General features: G+C 41.9%; 1 protein-coding gene across 1 annotated transcript; it reads left to right on the plus strand.

The window, feature by feature from the left end:
• The first annotated feature begins 240 nt into the window (after positions 1-240).
• On the plus strand, positions 241-17,039 carry mettl25 (methyltransferase like 25). Its single transcript, XM_085376827.1, has 12 exons — positions 241-457; positions 998-1,177; positions 1,324-1,430; positions 1,555-2,139; positions 2,448-2,595; positions 6,627-6,721; positions 8,788-8,817; positions 9,370-9,443; positions 12,132-12,225; positions 13,192-13,266; positions 13,685-13,756; positions 16,932-17,039. The coding sequence occupies exons 1-12, from the start codon at positions 241-243 to the stop codon at positions 17,037-17,039; spliced, it is 1,785 nt and encodes a 594-aa protein (XP_085232953.1).
• The last annotated feature ends 3,372 nt before the right edge of the window (positions 17,040-20,411 follow it).

Genomic DNA, 20,411 nt, shown 5'->3' on the forward strand with positions numbered 1-20,411 from the left:
CGTGAGTTTTATTATTTTTTTCTTGTCGGACTTCCAAGTATGTTGGTTTTTGATGAAGTGTAAACGCCCTGTTACACTGTGTAAACTCGCCTTGTATGTATGTAAAGCTTATATTATTGAAAAATAAAAAACAGATCAGTAAATTCATCGAACCGTTTTTTCTACTGCCAATGTCTAGGCGTACACCAGAAGTGGGACGTTTGCGTGCTTGCCCAGCTCCTCTTCGTTTTATTAATTAACATGAAATCCTCCTCATGCAGCCTCACAGAAATTCAGCAACGGATAGACGAAGTCACTCGGTTTCTATCTATAACTCTTAATATTGCTAATGCCCACACAGTGGAGTTTTACACTCACGACGTGTGGAAACGGTTCGTGGCCGTATCACCGGAGGACGTCCTGTCAGCTGTAGGTTCCGGTAATCACCAGCAGAGGGAGCCACAGCACAGGCAAAGTGGTAAGCTAGTTCCAACCAAACAAGAGAGCGAAGGGCTTTTCTTTTCTTTTCTTTTATTGTCTAATATGGAAGCTTGTTTCCTGGAAAAATGTCAGAGAGACCTAATTTCTTAAAAAAATTTGAGATAACAACCCCAAACATTGACTTATGGATGGCAAAAAATAAAATAAATAAATAAACTTTTGGAAACATTCTTCCATGTTTAGGAACAAGGAGTAACCTAATACTAATGATATATATATTTTTAAAGTGTTGATTTTACTTAGACTTGAAGTTGTTAGTTACTTTTGAAACAAGGTAATTATCAGCCCAAATGTGTGTGGATCATATCGCATCTGAAAAGGGACTGCAGATGTTCTGGACCAAAATCTATGTTAGTATCAGCTTATTAAAGATTTGATCCCCAGTATTTATAAATTAATATAAATTATCAAGGCATAAAAGCAAAACTATTTATACATGGACCGAAACTGTGAATTTTAAAGTATATTCTATGTGGACTTTATGTTACAGATATCCCATATCTGTCTCCCTAAACAGAGCAGCCCAGCACCACATTTGGGTTTTGCAATGATACAAAGCGACTGGTTGGCACCCAGGAACTTGTGCAGGCAGCTAAAGAGCACTCTCTTCCCAGCCTTGGACTCTGCATGAGCCGGGAGAATCTACTGCAGGACCTCAGGGACATGAAGTCCGACTCTGGTACTCCAGAGGAGACAGGTAGGGAAGGATTGTTTCCCACTGAGAACAGGAAGCAATCCAGGATTGTCCTGTTCAAATCACAACCATAATTTTTGAACCTATGTGGTGTCAATTTTGGGGAAACTGTGACATTTCTTTCCACTGACCTTTTTTTTTTAATATAGTGGCTGCTTTTGAGTCAGATGAGTTTATGACTTCTAAGAAATCCCATGAAGTCCAGTCCATGTCTGAGGTGGTGGCCTGCCTGGCTCAGCACTGTGGGGTTAATCAGGTAGGGCAACATTTTTATAGGTACAGGCAATATCCTAAAGGTATATACTGTAAAAAAGAAATCTGTAAAAACCACTGAACAGCTCTTAACATGTACTGTTTTTGTTTTTTAACTTGACATGCAGGTGATAGATGTAGGCTCAGGGAAGGGCTACTTGAGCTCCTTCCTCTCTCTTCAGTATGCCCTTCGGGTGTATGGCATTGACTCCTCTAGCACCAACACCCACGGTGCTCAGGAGAGGAACAGGAAGCTAAAGAAGTTCTCGAAAGCATACCAGAAACACACCAAAGCAGCAAGGACGCAATCAGAGGCCACACATTCTCCTCAGGAGGAGTTAATAGAAAGAAAAACTGGGCTGAATGGAGACGAAGATGTTTTCTCTGGTAATGGGCCAAGAATTCGGTCACAAGAGGAGGAGAGGGTGTTAACAAGCTCATCAGACATCAACCCCACAGTGGAAGGACGTTCAGAGCAAAACCTAGAAACAGACGAGCTCTTCCTGAGTGCTTTATCCGTGGATGTAATACAGCCTGCTTCCCCCAGAGTTCCCCCAAGTCAACTCAGTGCTGAGGAGAGAGAGAGGAGGAAGAGAGAGAACCTGGAGAGGAAAGCTCAGAGCAGGGCAGACAGCACTGGAGCCGTGTTTTCACCTCTCACATCTTACGTTACTGCAGAAACAGAGCTCCGAGACCTCATCAATGAGCTGGAGGTGAGCAAACCCAAAGCCAAAAGTAAATGTTTAATAATATATGTAAAAAAAGAAAAGCTTCTTATATATTCAGCCAGCTGTAGAGCATAGTAGCATAGCTTGATTCCCATAGCAACTCCTAGAATTACAAGTGTGTCACAGCAGCTGGAGTTTGCATTACTGGAGTGAGTCTGGGATGTGACTGCGGTGCCAAATCTGCAGCGCCTCATCATCAATAAATTTTACCATCGATCTCTACTACTCCCCCTACTTGCTTCCACCTCCTTTTCTGTTCTCTCCCATCTCTGTGTGATTTGTCCAAAACCCAGGATGCAGTCATGGTTGGCCTGCACACTTGTGGCGACTTGGCTCCCAGCACGCTGAGGATGTTTGTGGCTAAACCGGAGCTAGCCGCAGTCTGCAGTGTGGGCTGCTGCTATCACCTGCTGTCTGAGGAGTTTGACCATGCCGGACAGAGTAAACACACACACACACACACACACACACACACACACAATTAGAGGTGTAAATCGCTTCCAGGAGTCAGGAGGTGTGTTTCTGTCTCTGTTTGAGTTGAAAAACTGTAACTGTACACACACACACAGCCTGTGGTTTCTCATGTGCTGTTTATGTCTATTTCTCTCCCTCCTTATTTTCACTGACACTTCTCCCATAGTCCAATCTCAGACACCTGCACTTCATCAATCTGCTCTTATCAGAAATGTAATCTTATATTCCCACAAAGAGTCACATAAACACTTAAACCGAGCCACCACAACATTAAAACCACCTGCCAGATATTGTGTTGGTCCCGCTTGTGAGCACTGACCCGTAGACACAGATCTGTGATGTTCTGCGGTGTCTGTCACCAGGGCTTTGGCAGCTGAGTCTTTGGGTCCTGTGGGCTGTGGGGTGGAGACTGCTTAGATCAAGCCTTGAATCTTCCAAGTCCCAGTCAGTGCAGTGGTGCTGGATTCAGTCCTGTAAGGTTCAGTGTGAACCACTATAGTCAGAGAAGGATTATCCTCTGTATTTTTCCCATGTAGAGATCTTTAGGGTTTACAGAGAATGGTCAGAGCAGTAGAAGATATCCAATGAGCAGCAGCTGGCTGGGCAAAAATGATTTGTCAGGGGAGAATGGCCAGGCTGTTTTGGGCTGATAGAAAAATAACTAAATTAGCCACTCGTAAAAACCAAAGTATGCAGAAGAGCATCTCTAAAAATACAACAAGTCAAACCTTGAGGCATATGGGCTACAGCACCTTTGCAGCAACTGTAGGTAGACTCAGTCAGGTTGAATGGTGTGCTTTATACAGTGGGGCAAAAAAGTATTTAGTCAGCCACCGATTGTGCAAGTTCCCCCACCTAAAATGATGACAGAGGTCAGTAATTTGCACCAGAGGTACACTTCAACTGTGAGAGACAGAATGTGAAAAAAAAAAAAATCCATGAATCCACATGGTAGGATTTGTAAAGAATTTATTCGTAAATCAGGGTGGAAAATAAGTATTTGGTCAATAACAAAAATACAACTCAGTACTTTGTAACATAACCTTTGTTGGCAATAACAGAGGTCAAACGTTTACTATAGGTCTTTACCAGGTTTGCACACACAGTAGCTGGTATTTTGGCCCATTCCTCCATGCAGATCTTCTCGAGAGCAGTGATGTTTTGGGGCTGTCGCCGAGCAACATGGACTTTCAACTCCCGCCACAGATTTTCTATGGGGTTGAGGTCTGGAGACTGGCTAGGCCACTCCAGGACTTTCAAATGCTTCTTACGGAGCCACTCCTTTGTTGTGTAGTGTGTTACTGATGGTGACCTTTGTTACTTTGGTCCCAGCTCTCTGCAGGTCATTCACCAGGTCCCCCCGTGTGGTTCTGGGATCTTTGCTCACCGTTCTCATGATCATTTTGACCCCACGGGATGAGATCTTGCGTGGAGCCCCAGATCGAGGGAGATTATCAGTGGTCTTGTATGTCTTCCATTTTCTGATGATTGCTCCCACAGTTGATTTTTTCACACCAAGCTGCTTGCCTATTGTAGATTCACTCTTCCCAGTCTGGTGCAGGTCTACAATACTTTTCCTGGTGTCCTTCGAAAGCTCTTTGGTCTTGGCCATGGCGGAGTTTGGAGTCTGACTGTTTGAGGCTGTGGACAGGTGTCTTTTATACAGATGATGAGTTCAAACAGGTGCCATTCATACAGGTAACGAGTGGGGGACAGAAAAGCTTCTTACAGAAGACGTTACAGGTCTGTGAGAGCCAGAGATTTTCCTTGTTTGAGGTGACCAAATACTTATTTTCCACCCTGATTTACGAATAAATTCTTTACAAATCCTACCATGTGAATTCATGGATTTTTTTTTCACATTCTGTCTCTCACAGTTGAAGTGTACCTCTGGTGCAAATTACTGACCTCTGTCATCATTTTAAGTGGGGGAACTTGCACAATCGGTGGCTGACTAAATACTTTTTTGCCCCACTGTATGACATTTGCAGATTGGATCCAAGAGTCCTCCGTGTCATGTCTGAGCTAACTATTTATTTAATTTTCCATAGCTGGGACATGCCCAGCCACACTGCAATGTTGTGGCTGATTAGTGCATATTCCTACTTTTTAGTAAACAAGTCCAATATTCCACTGAGAATTCTGAGACTCGGCCTAGTTACCCTTCTGGAGATTGAGTTAAGCTCTGACGCCTACTGTTACAGTCATTAGACTGGATTTATGGATTTAAAATGGCCGTTGAAGGCTGCTGAAAATGAGAATATTTGACCCTTGTATTTAAAAACAGAATCTATTAGAAGGAATTGATTCTGCAGCCAGCGTGAAGTATTCTGTGTTTACGGTGTCGTAGTTAGCCCCGAGTTTCACACCGTAGAGGCTGTTTATCATTGTCTGCTGCTGCCCTAGCTTGACGGCAACGCAGGTGCCAGAATGCAGGCTGATATCATCCCTGTCTCATATATTCCTCCACTCCAGAGTTTATGAGGTATGAAATTGTCTACATGTGTCCTCGTGCTTTGTCTGTAGCCTCTGCACGTCTGCAGGAAAAGAGGCCTCGCTGCTGTCGATACAGCACCACGTCATCTCTTGTTAACAGTGCGACCCTCGACACTTGAGAGTGGAAAATGCTATCATGACAGCTGATTGAAAACACTCTTTTCCACACTTGTTTCTCGATCATTTAAGGAAAGGAACAAAGGCGTTCGCTCACACACGCACAGTTTCACTCCCCTGTTGGCCTTACAGTGCAGTCTGGGCTGCAGGCCAGCTCCTGTGGTGGCCTGCTTCAGCCCAAAAAAGGATCCAAAGGCCTGAAAGCTTCGTTGGAGAAGGACGTTATACATTTATGTGATCGGCTCATTTAGAATTCAAGGATTTCCTGAAGTGCAGCATCCACATCTAGTACTGTAAACTTTCTATATACTCACAACAGCAAAAACGACTCCAAGACGAGTACAGCTTTTGAGTGTACATGTCCGGTCACGCACTAGAATATCAGAAATATTTATCTGACCACTTCAGAACGAGCTCTGTGACCAACACAAGCAAAGCTACTATAAACAGCTCTGTGCACATAATGTACTGAAATCCACCCTTCAGATGTCACAAAGCCTCGTCCACTTCAGTTGCTTCTAAGGGCCTGTGTTGGCGGCCATGTGCCAGGCAGACGTGAAGCTAACCTGACTGCTAATATGCCCCCGTGTCCAGAGCAGTTTGTGAGAGCCTGACCATCCACAGCTGCACATGTTATTAGTGCTTCCTTTGACTGTACTCCCACTGGATTCGCTGTGCCTTGGCCTCAGTCTTCCAACCTTTTTAAAGGGACATGAAAAGGATGGCATGCTGTCAACACTCGCCACCCTCCCACTGGGAATCAGGGTTTTTGAGTACTAAGAACTCCTGCGGTTAGAAAAATGGGGCTCAAATTGCTATTTTTCCACACAATAATTAGAGGTTAGCCGTACTGACTATTTAGGGGGTAACATATGAATTTGCTTGCATTAAAAGAGAAGTTTGAAGTTCTTTTGGGTGATTTTCTGCTGAGAGTTAGATTAGCTTAGCACAAAATGATTAAAAATTAGGAGGCTGATGGTCTTAGCTCCTCAAAGGTAACGAAACACTCTATCAGCATCTATAAAGCAAAATAATTACGCTAGGTGAAATTTGCTAAACTGTACAAAACCTCAGGATTGAATCAATGTTATTTTTAGGCTAGGCTTGCTTTCCCCAAGGTTTATCTTTTGTGCTAAGCTAAACTAAATTCCTGCTGGCTGTGTCTTCGGATTTAATTTAACACTAACTAATAGGTCATTTGAATCCACTCCCCTGGGATGTTCTAAGGCAATCACTGCAAAAAACAACAAAAAAAGTTCGGTACTTTTGCTATCTTGATGTTTCTCTTGCAAATATTTGAAATAGATGAAAACAGCATGAAAAATCCCACTGGTCAACTAAACTGATTAATCAGTTGACTCATATTCCTGTGTGTCCTCTCACAGAGTGTTTACAGAGTGTGTGTGGTTTCCCTCTGAGTCAGTACCTCCGTGACCAATCCTGCTTTTGTGGCAGAAATGCCAGGATGTCAGCATGTTTGGTAAGTTTCTCATGTGTTTTTTTTTTCTTTTTTCATGGCTGCATACAAAAAGCCCCCCAAACAAACAAAAAAAACTATTAGCTGACAGTAAAACTTTACACTGATGAACTCAAGAGTCTGACCGTCAGTGGATGAATCACATACTGTTCATGTTTTCATAACCCTTGGTGCATACTGAGGTCTGATGGATACAGTCAACTGTATTTATACTGTTGCTTCCAGTGTATATAATTTTGCTTCTGTAACCAACCACAGTGGATTTGAAATGAAGTAGTGAAGCTGTGATTGAAGTGCAGACCTGCAGCTTTATTACAAGCGGTTTAAAAAACGTTGCATGGCAAATTACACCCATTTGTTATAAAGCCTTTCCATTTTCACAGGCTCAGAAGAAACTGTCCCCCCACCACCCCACACACACACACACACACACACACACACACACACACACACACACATTCACTTGAACAGCATGCTCGGATGCATTGAGGTCACTTGTCTGAATTGGATATTTAGGAACATTACATTTGTTCGCCTTACAAATCTCTGGGGCTGCTTGCACAGCATCATCCATCGTGGCCCTATTTTTATGCTGCAGATCTGAGCACCTTGGCCGGGAGTCCATTGATTAGCCACTTATTAATCGTCACACAGTTGCTTAAAGACAGACTCCCCAAGGATTATAGTTGGAAGCCAGAAATCTTCTCGTATCAAGGTCATGTCTCTCTCCTCTGTGACCAGTCCAGATATGTGTTCGTAGAAAAAACATCATCACCAGATCCTACATCCACCAACGCATCACTGCGGTTTTGACAGACACTTTAGTATTTTTTGTGTCAGTGGTTTCCCAATAGTGTGCACATTGAGGCAAGTCTGGGTGTGCCCTGATCCAGGTGTGCTTTGGTATTTTTGTACAACCATTGAATTGTTATTGCAAACATATAACTGTTCTATGTGCACTGCAAGGGTCTGTTTCAGAATCAGAAGCCAAACAACTCTTCTGAAAGAAACTTGGCCTACCTTAAAAGAGCACTGGATTCATACCAAAGGCTGACAAGTTAACAGAGGCAAAGTATTGTTGAGTGGTGACAACTCTGTAATAGATTACAAATGGCACGGGCTGTCAAAGAGTGTTATTCTGAAAAGCAAAAAGGGAGAACTCTTTGGGTGACAAAGATTGTTTTGCATAGATAATCCGTAGTTGTGGCTTGCTCGCAAAGAGTTTGAAAACTAATACTTTGGACCATCAGCCCTTTCATTCTGGCCCAAGGTAAAAGTTTTTTTCTTCACCAAGGAAATACCAAGAATTCTTCAATCATCAAGAAATTTCTTGCCTTCCTTGGGTAAATGTCTTGTGTTATCCATGTTGCTGAACTTTCCGGTGCATCCCTTCTTTCCAAGAACCTGCAAAATTGAACTGGCAACCCAAGAGTTTCCACTATCTTTCCAATAGATCTCTTTTGTTTTTCACCCTAGCGATGGCATTCTTCATGTGCGCTGACACATCTTTCCATGTCTGTAATATTGAGAGTTCCCATGAGCAGCTACCAAATTCAACTTCAATATGTGGCGTTTTACAGAAGCAAAAATGTACCACTGTTCAAATACTTATGTACCTAATATACTAGACCAGGGGTGGGGGAACTCCAGGCCTAAAGGGCCGGTGTCCTGTAGGTTTTAGAGGTGTCCTTGATCCAAGAGAGCTGATTTATATGGCTAAATGACCTTCTCAACATGTCTCGAAGTTCTCCAGAGGCCTGGTAATGAACTAATCATTTGATTCAGGTGTGTTGACCCAGGGTGACATATAAAACCTGCAGGACACCGGCCCTTGAAGCCTGGAGTTCCCCACCCCTGGACTAGACAATAGGCTCAGAAGTCTTGTAGAGTCCATCTGCTGTTCTGGCAGCACACAAAGGACCAAGACTATATTAGACAAGGGTGATCATAATGTTTTGGCTCATTAGTATAACCAGAGCATCAGAAATGTTTTTTTTTCTTTACTCCTACAGCTCACTTTTTTTCCAGGAAAGTCTTTGTCTTAACACTTTCCCATTTGTCTCAAACAGGCACTGGAAAGAGTTGCACTTGGCCAAGGGGTAAGTAAGGCGTGCATACTAACTGTAATCAATATCATAGACAAATAGCCATCATTGCAAAAGAATGGAAGCTCTTTCTGTAAACTGTCATTACGCTCATCAAAACAAATACATCAAATGATTTCAAATCACAAGTACGGGCTTTCACAATCACCCAGGACCGTATTATCTTCATTGCTGATCTCCGGCATGCATTCAAACAATCAGCCCATTAATTCTGCTATTGTTTTAAGTCTGTGATTGACTACAGTGTATTTATTTGAAATGCAGAGCTTGGAGGCTCCAGGCCAAAGCTGATACATGACACCCGCTGCCATTAATATGGAATGTTTATAAATATTAATGCAATCATGGAAAGATTGATTACTGACTGGAACAGAACTCTGAATCCAAAAACAGGCTTGATTGCTTGCTAGTGTTGCACTAAGTTTGCAAAGTGTCAGAAATATTCGTCGGCCATTTGTACACATGTTTGGTGAAGGAAAAAAAAGTTTTTCACTGTAAAAGCTGAGTTATGTTAATTCAAATAAACAGCTTTGTCCTTCCCTGCAGATTCAGATGGAATCTCTGTTCTACCGAGCAGTCCTTCATGTTATTCTGAGGGACCACTACAGCTCCTATAAAAGGTAATCTACAGGAATTCACATCTGGACCAGCGGATTTCTAGTGGAGTATGAGAAATCAGGGCAAATGCATGTAATTTTTTAAGACCTTTTTTTTCCTTCCCCCTGTCAGTGTGTACAGTATCAACTATGTTTGGTTAGAATGAGTGAGAACAGAACAGGTGTCAAGCTTTGATAGCAGTCCAAAGGTTTTGTTTTATTTGTTGTGAACCAGAAGTGAAAGGTTTCTTTCTCTGGCTTGTTTAGGTTACAAATGACCCAAGACTTGCCAGCAAAAGCCATATGTACTCAATTCCTGGCCAGATTTGGGTGTATTGTTGTATCAGGCCTAATGAATAATAGACTTGAGGGTTCAAATGAGCTTGAAGTTTACATATAGATCAGTTAGTGGACAGAAATTGAACCGACAGGAAAAAGTCTTTTGTTTCCAAGCAGGTAACCTATGGCAATTCTAGCGGCTAGAGCACAGCTACAAATGTTTTGTTCTGAAAATGTTCAAAGATCATTACCCTTCAGTGTTATAGTGATGTTTTCAGTACAGGAAACATTAAAAAAATCTGATTAATAAACCAGTTTCCTGATCTTGCAGGTATTATTTGCCAAAAAATAGGAACATTCCCTACTACATGCAGCGTGACCCCTACATAGGACAATGCTGCTTTAATCTAAATGCTAACATAAGCTATGTTATATGTTCATACTGTCTGCGCTAACACATAACATAGCTGGAAACATTCCTCAGAGATTTTGGCCCATGTTGACACGATGGTGTCACACAGTTGCTCCAGATTTGTCGGCTATATATGTGTGATATGAATCTTCTAGTCCACCACATCTCAAGGTGCTCCGATTGTTTTGAGATCTGGTGACTGTGGAGGCGATTTTAGTACAGTGAACTCAAAGTTGTGTTCAAAAAACAGTTTAAGATGATTTGAGCTTTATGATATGGCATACTATCCTGTTGTAAGCAGCCATCAGAAAGCAGGTATGCTGTGGACACGGTCAGCAACAATACACAGCTAGGCTTAGGTATTTAAATGATGCTTAGTTGGCAATAAGAGACTCAAAAAGTGCCAAGAACGTATCCCCCCCACACCATTAAACCAATGCCAGACTGAACTGCTGACACGAAGGAAGATGGATCCATGCTTTCATGTTGTTTACACTTAATTCTGACCTCACTGTTCAAATATCACAGCAGCAATTCAGACTCATCAGACCAAGTTTTCTCAGTAGCTCATGTGCTTCAAAGTTTGATGTGTTGGCATGCTCGTCTGCATACCTTGGTATTAATTAGTGGCTAGCTGGGTTATTGTTACCCAAAAGCAGCCTGGCCATTCTGTTCTGAGGTCTGGCATCAACTACATCTTCACCCAGGGAACTGCTGCTCACTGGATATTTTTCCTTTTTCAGACCATCCTCTGTAAACCCTAGAGATGGTTGTGTGGGAAAATCCCATCTCAGAGGAGGTCATCACCATGCCGTGTTCAAAGTCCCTAAAATCACCTTCCCCATTATGATGCTTGGTTTAAACTTCAACCTAAAGTCGTTGAATTATTACCTTGTTTGATTGATTAGATATTTGCGTTAAAGAGCATTTGAACTGGTGTACTTAATAAATTGTCCAAGAGTAAATACTGTTTACCATGCTTATCATCTTATTATACAGAGTTAGCATTGTAACAGTTACTGTTAGCACTAAACACAACAGTAGTTGGTCAAAAATGACAATTAAAGTGATGATGGGACTCTAATGCTAATGCAATCAAAGTCATTCCAATATATACTGATGGGAAGGTGAATGTACCAAATTTCATAGCAGTCCATTAAACAGTCTAAAGAAAGCCAGTAAAATCATTAAAATTTGTACTCTGAGAATCATTTCTATAAAACTTCAGATGCTTTTAGTTATTTCTCTTTCGACCAAAGTGGTGGCGAGACTAACTGGACATACATGCCGTAACTGACTTACTTAGATCCACAAAACTACTAGGAATAAAAAGGTGAGCCGTTGCCTACAGAGAATTTAAATAAAGGTACCAAAATATGGGCACATATATGAGAAGGCAGCGTCATAACGCACACAGAAACATGTTTAGACTGGCAGTGGTTCTTGATTATGCATTTTAAGTTAAAAATTCCTGCTAAACTCCACATCTCCTTTTTTCTTTGTGAATTTTCTAGTGTTTCTTGTGGATTTTTGGTATTTTAATGAACATTTGTACATTTTCTACATTACTAGAAATACTGTAAAAAATAGAAATTCTTAACACCATCTGGTAGCAATTAAGGCAGAATATGCAGGCATCCTTCAAGCTTCAGTTTGGCCTTAATTCACCTTGCTATCCAAAGAGTAGCTGCTGCTTTACAACCCAGCCCATTCTCACTCCATTCCCTATACTGTAAGGCCTTTCAGCCAGTGTAGTGCACATCTTTAGTGACTTATTGTATCTGCCCGACAAAGCCAAACAATAGAAGGAAATGCTGCAGACCTCAGTTTACTCTTATCAAAATATTATCACTCCAGACACCATCAAAGAGAACCTGCCTGCTGACCTTTGACCTTCATCAGATCAGCATTGAATACCCATTTGTCTTCCCCAAACACCAGCTATTCCTCATCGTTTAATCCTTAGAAACATTTGCTGAGGTGTGAGTGCATCACTGAGCAGAAACATGTTTGTTCCACAGTGAAAAGCGAGTTGGGAATGTTTACTCCAAAGCAAAGTCATTTGTGGACTACGTTCGGCGAGCTCTGCGCAGACTGGAACTGGATGAATCAAAGGTCGGGAGCAGAATATTACACTCATCTTTACACCTTCCACAAACACACAAGAAAAGAAATAAACACACTGTCCTTCTGCATTTTCAGCTACAGATTTAGGTTAGAGCTAGACTCAGTAAGTGGACCATTTCCAATCCATATTTTTACTCATGACCTCAAACAGAGAAGCGTTGCATAATTCACAATTCAAAATTATCCTTATTTGTTTTATACTGACCCTTGTTGTAGTCCCTGAGTTCATTCTCAGCTGTTTAAGCTCCTCTCTCTTTAAGGCCACCCTCCCTTTGATCCAGCTGGTCTTCTGATTGGCTGCATGGGGCCAGTCCCAACCAGCCAATCAGCAGCTGGATAGGCCCAGATGTTTTGACATCTTACAGAGCCATAAGTACAAAAAAAGACTGTCTGACAGTGGAATTATACATCTGCACCTACTGCACTGTGACCTAATGTGCAGCTCCATAGGAATCTAACTACACGTCACACTCAGTGCGGCCTCCACAGATATAAATGCTAGCAACAGCTTTAGCCACTTGTGAAGCCGACATCATAGGCTGCGTGTAGATGAGGCCTGAGCTTTTGCCTCTCAGGGATTACTTTCACATATGCTGACCTCATTATTTGAAAATTTGAGCAACAATCATTCTAACAGCATGTATGTGACAGGATATAAGTAAAAACCTAACAGGTTGATTTAGGTTAACAATAGAGTGTGTCGTATCGTATAGTATAGTATAGGATCTTAGTATAGGATCTTTCACACTGTTGAGAAGTCTGTCATCTGGTTGCTCTGGGTAACAGTGGGCGATGGCGCGCTGTCTGTCTGTCCCATGTTTCTCACAGCTCTTTAAAAACATGCTATTTTCTGTCACTTGTCCCACTTCACATCTCCCTCACAGCTTGCTTCCAACTTTTTTTGTCATTCTCCTCTCTTTTACCTGCATATATAACACGTCACTCTCTCTTTAGCTCTCTGACAGCGACATCCAGGATTATCACAACACATACAGAGTGCGAATGGATGAGATGCATGCTTTTAACATGGTAAGTCTTCCATACATCTTGGTTCTCTCCCTGTCGAGCATCCTAGTATTTAATTCCCACCTTAGATTCCAACAACATGTTTAAACCCTTTTTTGTGTAAAAATCTTTTTTTTCCTGTAAAAAGAAAAAAAATTACAGACCACTAAGTGAGGTCATTGTATTCTAATGAAATAATGAGAGAGTGATTGCTCTGAACGAGAAGAAAACCACCCACTTTTTTCCCTCTTCTTTTCTGAGGCCACTAATTGTGATGTCAGCCAGCATACCAGTTTTCTTTCATGACACAAACCAGTAAAATAGGTTTTGGGGAATTGCGGACTACTTGGAAGACACAAGTTTTGCATATGTGTCAAATAGAGTAAAAAAAAAAAAAAAGATATACACATGTGCTTTCTCTCATGTCGGCCTCTTTCTACAGCTGAAGGTGACCCTTGCTCCCTGTATCGAAGGTCTGATTCTCCTCGATCGCCTCTGCTATCTGAAAGAACAGGTAAAAAAAAATATTTGGTGTCATCAAACTGTCAAATCCTGCTTAAATGAATTCAACTCTGATGGTGCTTCAGAACATTCACAGCACAGCTTTGGAGGATTTTTCCAATTTTCTGTCTGGGCTCATCTTTATGATTCGCTTGTTCAGCTTGTTGATTGGGATATGAAATATACTTCCCAGATGATGAAAGTGAACACACAGAAATGTCAGCTGAAATCTGGAAACCTCTCTTTGTTATATACAGTAACATAGGTGTCGGCTAAATTGAAGCCAGCCTGCAATTTATCATCTCGTGTTCCGGCAGCCAAACACAACACGCTAATCTTTGGTCTGAGTCATAACGATGAGATGTGTATGATCGAAAAGCTTTGAAGTTCTGATTATGCGAGATTATATGTCAGATGAACCTCCTTAAATGAGAAGGGGGGGACGTAATCAAGCTCTGTAACATCAAGTGCACTGGTCAGCGTTTGGGGGATCTCCCTTGAGGTCAAGCAGAGGAAGGGGGGAAAATAGGAGATGATGGATGGATGTTAATGTGATCCATGCGGTGATAAGTGTGCAGAAGCACGTTCAGCCTTAAACAATCATGTAAGCACACAAAGATCAGGTGTTGAATTGATGTGTTTTCACTGAATTTGCAGGCCCTGATAGTAGAACAACGATGCACATATTCCAGTAAGGAGAGATCATCTGGAAGAAGAGAATGAGATTTATTACAAAAAATATGAATATGCAAATTTAGACTCAAATGAGAGGCGACATCATGGAGCAGATTCCCAGATTATGGTAGGAGATTGGTTGGACCCACAGGAGTCACATACACTGCTTGTGGAGCAGAGTAAGCAGATGGCTGCTGAGCACTTTTGGATGAGATGCCCTGGAAAACTTGGATGATGTAGAGATGGGGAGGAGGAGGGTTGCACGACGGGCGGCCTGAAAGGGAGAATTTACAGATCACTTTACAGAGCGAATTTAAAGGACTGAACAGGGGCCTGAATGGAGGCTGATTGACCCAGAGAGTGTGGGCAGATAGATTATTTTTGGATAAAAGCACAAATGGCAACATTTTCATAGAGGTGAGTTTGACAGCGTGGAAAATCGAAATCACACCGGGGCGGCGCAGCCGAGCGTGAAACGGCTGGGTTTAGAATTAGCACCTGCAAGTCTGAGGCCATGGTTCTCAGGCGGAAAAGGGTGAACTGCCCACCCTTTGTTGTGGTGGATTGTTGTCCCAAGTGCAGGAGTTTTAAGTATCTCAGGGGTCTTGTGAGGGAAGAGTGTAGCAGGACATTGACAGATGAACTGGTGTGGCACCGGCAGTCAAGTTTCAAGTTTTATTGTCATGTACAGATAAACAGTGTAGCCACATTTACCCATAATGAAATTCTTTGGCTCGAGCTCCTCAGCTTTACATGAGCATATAGAAAGTCTGCAGTTATATTAAGAAGAAAATAACAGAAAATAGCAGTAATAATAATGATAAAAGAGAAAAAAGAGAGGAAAAAAGTATTAAATATTTAGAGAATTTAAGACAAGTTGGTATTTACAGGTTGTGCAAAACTTGTGCATGAGCATTTAAGTGGCATTTGTTGAAGTGCCAGTGTGTAGAGTCCTGTAATTATAGTGAGTGTGTAATGGTGTGTATAGAATGTCAGCAGTTCAAAAGCCTGATGGCTTGTGGGTAGAAACTGTCTCTGTGTCTGCTAGTGCGAGTCTGAATGCTCCCGAATTGCCTGCCGGACGGCAGGAGCGTGAAAAGTCTGTGGCTGGGGTCATGCAGAAGCTGTACCGGTCTGTTGTGGTGAAGACGGAGCTGAAAATAAAAGAGAAGCTGTTGATTTCCTGGTTGACCCGTGCTCCTAGCGCTTGTGGCCATAAGCTGGTGTCAGTGACAGAAAGGATGAGATAATGGGTACAAGTGGTGGAAATCAGCTTCCTTGCAAGAGTGGAGGGTCTCTCCCTTAGTAATGGGGTGAGGTTTTAAGTCATTTAGAACAACTTGAAGCAGAACCAGTTAAGGTGGTACAGGCATCTGACCAAGATGTGTCCTGGAGGTCTCCTATGTGTGGTGTTCTGGGCATGTCCTATTCGGAAGACCCAAGAAATCCTGCGTGGACGTGGCCAGGCAGAGGGAGGTCTGGTTGTCTCTCCTTAGACAACAACAGCAGCAACAAAGCTCTTGCTTGTGATGGTTTAATGGATGACAGTGTTAATCAGCCGCTCAGTCCCATATTTTGCATAGGGGCTGGTCAGAATTTGAATTTGTCCGTCATTGGTTTGTGACTAAACCTAGCACCACCCACCAGGCCTTCCTGTAAAATCCCCCAGCCACAGGTTTTTAATCCAGATAAGAACTCTAAAGAGTGTTCACGGGTAAAAGTTTATTGTAGAAATACTATTTTAGGGGAGGAATTCCCAAATGCCTCACAGCAAGAGGGTCTAAGATCTGAATCCTCTGTCTGGCCGGGGGCTTTCTGTGTGCTGTTTGGACGTTCTCCCTTTGTTTGCATGTATTGGTGTGACTGTGAGTGTGAATGGTTGTCCTTGTTAGGCCTGCAGCAAACTGGTGACCTGTTCAGGGTCTCGCCCTAAGTGGAAGGATGACATGATCACTTGATCGTGTATGAATCATATCAGAGTTTCAGAAAAGGTGGGCGGGAGTAAGCGACACAGTATGCTTGTTTTATTGGTGTAAATGCTCCCCATCTGTAGATATGCACTTCTGTCCATGATAGCACAGTGTTAGAACTTACAACGGATATTTTTGAAGACCCCTTGGCTATGAGTTACAAACACATGCTTTAAGATTTTTAAATGGACTGAGTACAAACATGGTTGTGGGGTGACTGCCTGAGAAATTTCTGAACACACCCTAGTCAGCACTAGATGATGACAGAGAGAGAGAGATTTCCAGCGCGCATACAACCTCTGGGTTGGCTACAGTTCTACAGCTAAACAGCTTAGCTGCCAAGGAAGACAAACGTGTTTTGCACATAAACATGAGCCCACCTGAGTGAACACTTGCACAGATATTTCTTCTCGGGGGATTCAATAGAGAATTCTTTTATAGAGGAAACATCCTTCAGCTGTAATAAAGCCCAAACTGGGAGCAGAATCAAGATTTTTATATCAGCTCTGTTGTGTGTTTTTTTTTTTTTCCCTTGTATGCCAGGAGGACGTGTCATTCTCTGCACTGGTGCAACTGTTTGACCCCCTGTTGTCTCCCAGATGCTATGCTGTCATCGGACTCAAGAATGATGGGAAAAGAACTACAAGCTGAGGAACTCGAACATATGCACATAATACAATGATTCAAGGTTCATGTTTATACATGAACGAAGCAGCAATCATGCTTTGAAAGTGATTGTATTATGTATGCATTCCCAACTGTTTGTTTTAATTGCAACATTTCATCTAGTTTGAATCTTTTTTTTAATGTTATCTCGATTTGTGGAACACATGGTGTTACTTTTAAATGGAAAAGTATCTGAAATATTTCTACTTCTCTGGTCTTGGCCTTGGGTTCTTCTCAGAGATCAAACCCGTGCTCGAAACACCTGGAAAAACTGCCTTTTCTCTTTGATAGCATACTATGTATTGCATCCTTTTAACATGTTTTTAAAGACAGTTTAGGGGGTTTGAAGCATTATGGGATTTAAAGTAACCAGGATCCCCTCAGCAGGTCTGGAAACTCAATTTCTAGAATCCCAAACCAGAGGAAGTAGAGGAAAAGACAGGGCATGTGGTGCCCTTGTCTCCAATCTTAATATTTACTTTTTTAAATTTACCTCTGCCTCAGTTATTTAATAAATCATATTCTTTGTACATGTTTGAAAATTAATGTATGTGGGTTTTGTTTTTGTTTTTTTTGTTTTTTTAGCATATAGCTCTTCTTCTGACCTTTCCCTGTAAAACCCGTAAGATGTTCGTGTGTGCAAATTGCAGTAAATCAGCAGTTTCTGAAATATTGTGACCAGCCTGTCTGACACCAGCAACCATACCACATTCAAAATCACTTAAATCACATTTCTTTCTCATTCTGATGCTCAGTTTGAACTTCAGCAGGTCATAAAGACCATGTGTATTTTTTTAGCTGCTACAGTGTGATTGGCTGATTAGATATTTGCATTAACAGGCAGTTGATCAGGTGTTCCTAACAAAATGACCAGTGAGCATATAGTTAATATGGTTACTGTAGGAATAAAACATTACATTTATGGGAAACTGTTCAGCTACCAGGTTAATGGATGACAGCTTCTTACTATATGAATATAATATTTAACTGGTTAAAATGTTAAACCCTCTGTCAAGTGCAAAACTTGACCGAAATTTAACAAACTCAAAATAACTGCTTTTGTAGTGTTAGTTTATCTAACAAGACTGCAGTTGAATAAATAAAACATAAAAGTGTTTGGAAACAATATTTTCTTCCTAAATGATGAGAATTAGTTCTGTCAAGTTGTATTCAGCTTTGTGCAAAACCGCACCACTGAGCCAGTAATGAGTATGTCAGCTGTGTGTGTGAACATTTTCATTAAAGCTAGGTAGTAAATTATGGAGCCTGAACAAACGTAGCCTGCAAGTAAGGAAATAGGCCATAGGACACTTTCCCACTGTGCAGCACTGGTGCAAAGCATTTCTTGTTTTCTCCCACTGCATCTATTTGTCACTGTAGCCACAGCAGCCTGCACATCTGTTGGCAATTCATAGGTCTGTCAACGTTGCCGTGGTGAAGCTGTGTCCTCGAGTGTTATTTTTATCTCTGTAAAGACACATGGCGAGGCTCTCTCTGCTGTGTCTGGACCGTGTTTGGATCCGGCACCGTGCTTCACACTGACAGCCTGCTGTAGTGGCCAAACTGGACTGACACGAATACAAACAATTCAAGATGTGTACAAAGCTTGTTTAGGATATAAATATTGTCGGGTTTTGTTGCGGCGTGTGAGTCACGTCCTCTTGACCTTTCCCATCTTTGACTTCTAGCACGCATGTTTACGCAAATTCAAAAATCTCCTTTTCATGTGCCCACAAGGAAGAGGAGGAAAATGGCACGATGAAAGGCCTGCATCCGACACAGGCACGTGAAAGAAACCAGTTGAAAGGTATAGTCGGCGCAGTGTAGGCAAACTGCAATTTCCTGATTTGCAGTTGACAGATGACAGGGAAAGAAATGTTTCAGGGTGCGATGACGGCTTCAGACAGAAATCGTCTCCAAGGAAAATCATTCAAAGCGTTCCCATCTAAGACTTCTCACTGTAAGGTAGGAATGAGAGGAAGCAGAGAGGAAGCAGAGAGGAAGCGAGGGGAGTGTGTCAACACATTTGCTTTCAGCTGCGATCACTGTTTCTCACGGTGGTGTTTGGATACAATACAAGCTCCTGCCACCCTCCCTGATTTAAACTAAAGAAAAAATCTCAAGGGTCCACTAACGTAATAGGAATCGGTTGTTGTGGTGCTGTCTTTTACCTAAACAGAAACAGGGGACTTTTGGGAGATTGCGTGCCAGTCACAAACCACCTTGTCGCCGCATATGACAGCAGGCTTGTGGAAATAAAGAGATTCAGCTGGACGTTGCGCTGGAAACACGCGGCTTGTTTTTTATTGTTATCACCTCCGGCCTCTGCAGATACATTCTCTGAAGACGCACGTGGACCAAAACGCATTCACCTGTCAGAGATTTATCTGTGGAAGTGTAAACAGGGATGTCAAACTATGTAAATGTTTGACTCGCCGCTCCAAATAGCGTCGCCGTGAAGAACCACTTAAGAGAGAATGGACAAATGATGTTTTCAGTGTGAAACACAGTCATCACATCCTTTGAAAAACAGTTCTTGTCGTTCTGATTCATATTTTCCATTCATCTTGCCCGCTCCCTTGGAATGGTATCCAGATTAATAGCAAATTAGACTGATTTAAAACATCTGCTAAGTCATGAAAAAATAGAGGAAAAAAAAGAAACGCTGTTACGTGTGGTCAGCAGAAAGTCCAAAGTCAGTGTTACACAACAGTTTGTCTTATATATATTATTAAAGGGCAGTAATGTTCTTTTACAGCGACATCCACTTCATTAGGTTCACCAGTTCAACTGCTTGTTGCAAGTAAATAAATAATCAGACAATCACATGGTAGTAACTCAGTGCATTAAATGTGACATTATCAAAACCATCAAAACATTATCTACTGGGATTTTCCCACACAATCATCTCTGGAGTTGACGAAGAATACTCAAAATAAGAGAAATATCCAGTGAAAAGCAGTTCTCTGGGTGGACATATCTTGTCGATGTCAGAGGTCAGAGGAAAATGGCCAGACTAACTCTAATAATTACTCGTTACAACTAAGGTATGCAGAAGAACTGCTCTGAACTCATAGCACATCAAACTTTGCAGCAGATGGGCCACAGGAGCAGAAGGCCACACCAGAAACGAGTCCTGTCAGCTAAGAACATGAAAGTGAGGCAGAAGTTTAACAGAAACATCGTCTGCTCTGACATTTGGATGCTAAGGTCAGAATATGGCATAAACAACATGAAAATCGTGGATCATGGACCATGTCGCAAAGCTCAAACCAGCACAAACTAATATACTGAACATAGCAGTGCACTAAAACAGCCCCCACAGTCACCAGATCTTAATCTAATAGAGCACCTTTG

Source organism: Diplotaxodon limnothrissa, linkage group LG17 (assembly GCF_057381915.1).
Source record: "Diplotaxodon limnothrissa isolate DT_005_m linkage group LG17, D_limnothrissa_male_GT1.1, whole genome shotgun sequence".
Lineage (NCBI taxonomy): Eukaryota > Metazoa > Chordata > Actinopteri > Cichliformes > Cichlidae > Diplotaxodon > Diplotaxodon limnothrissa.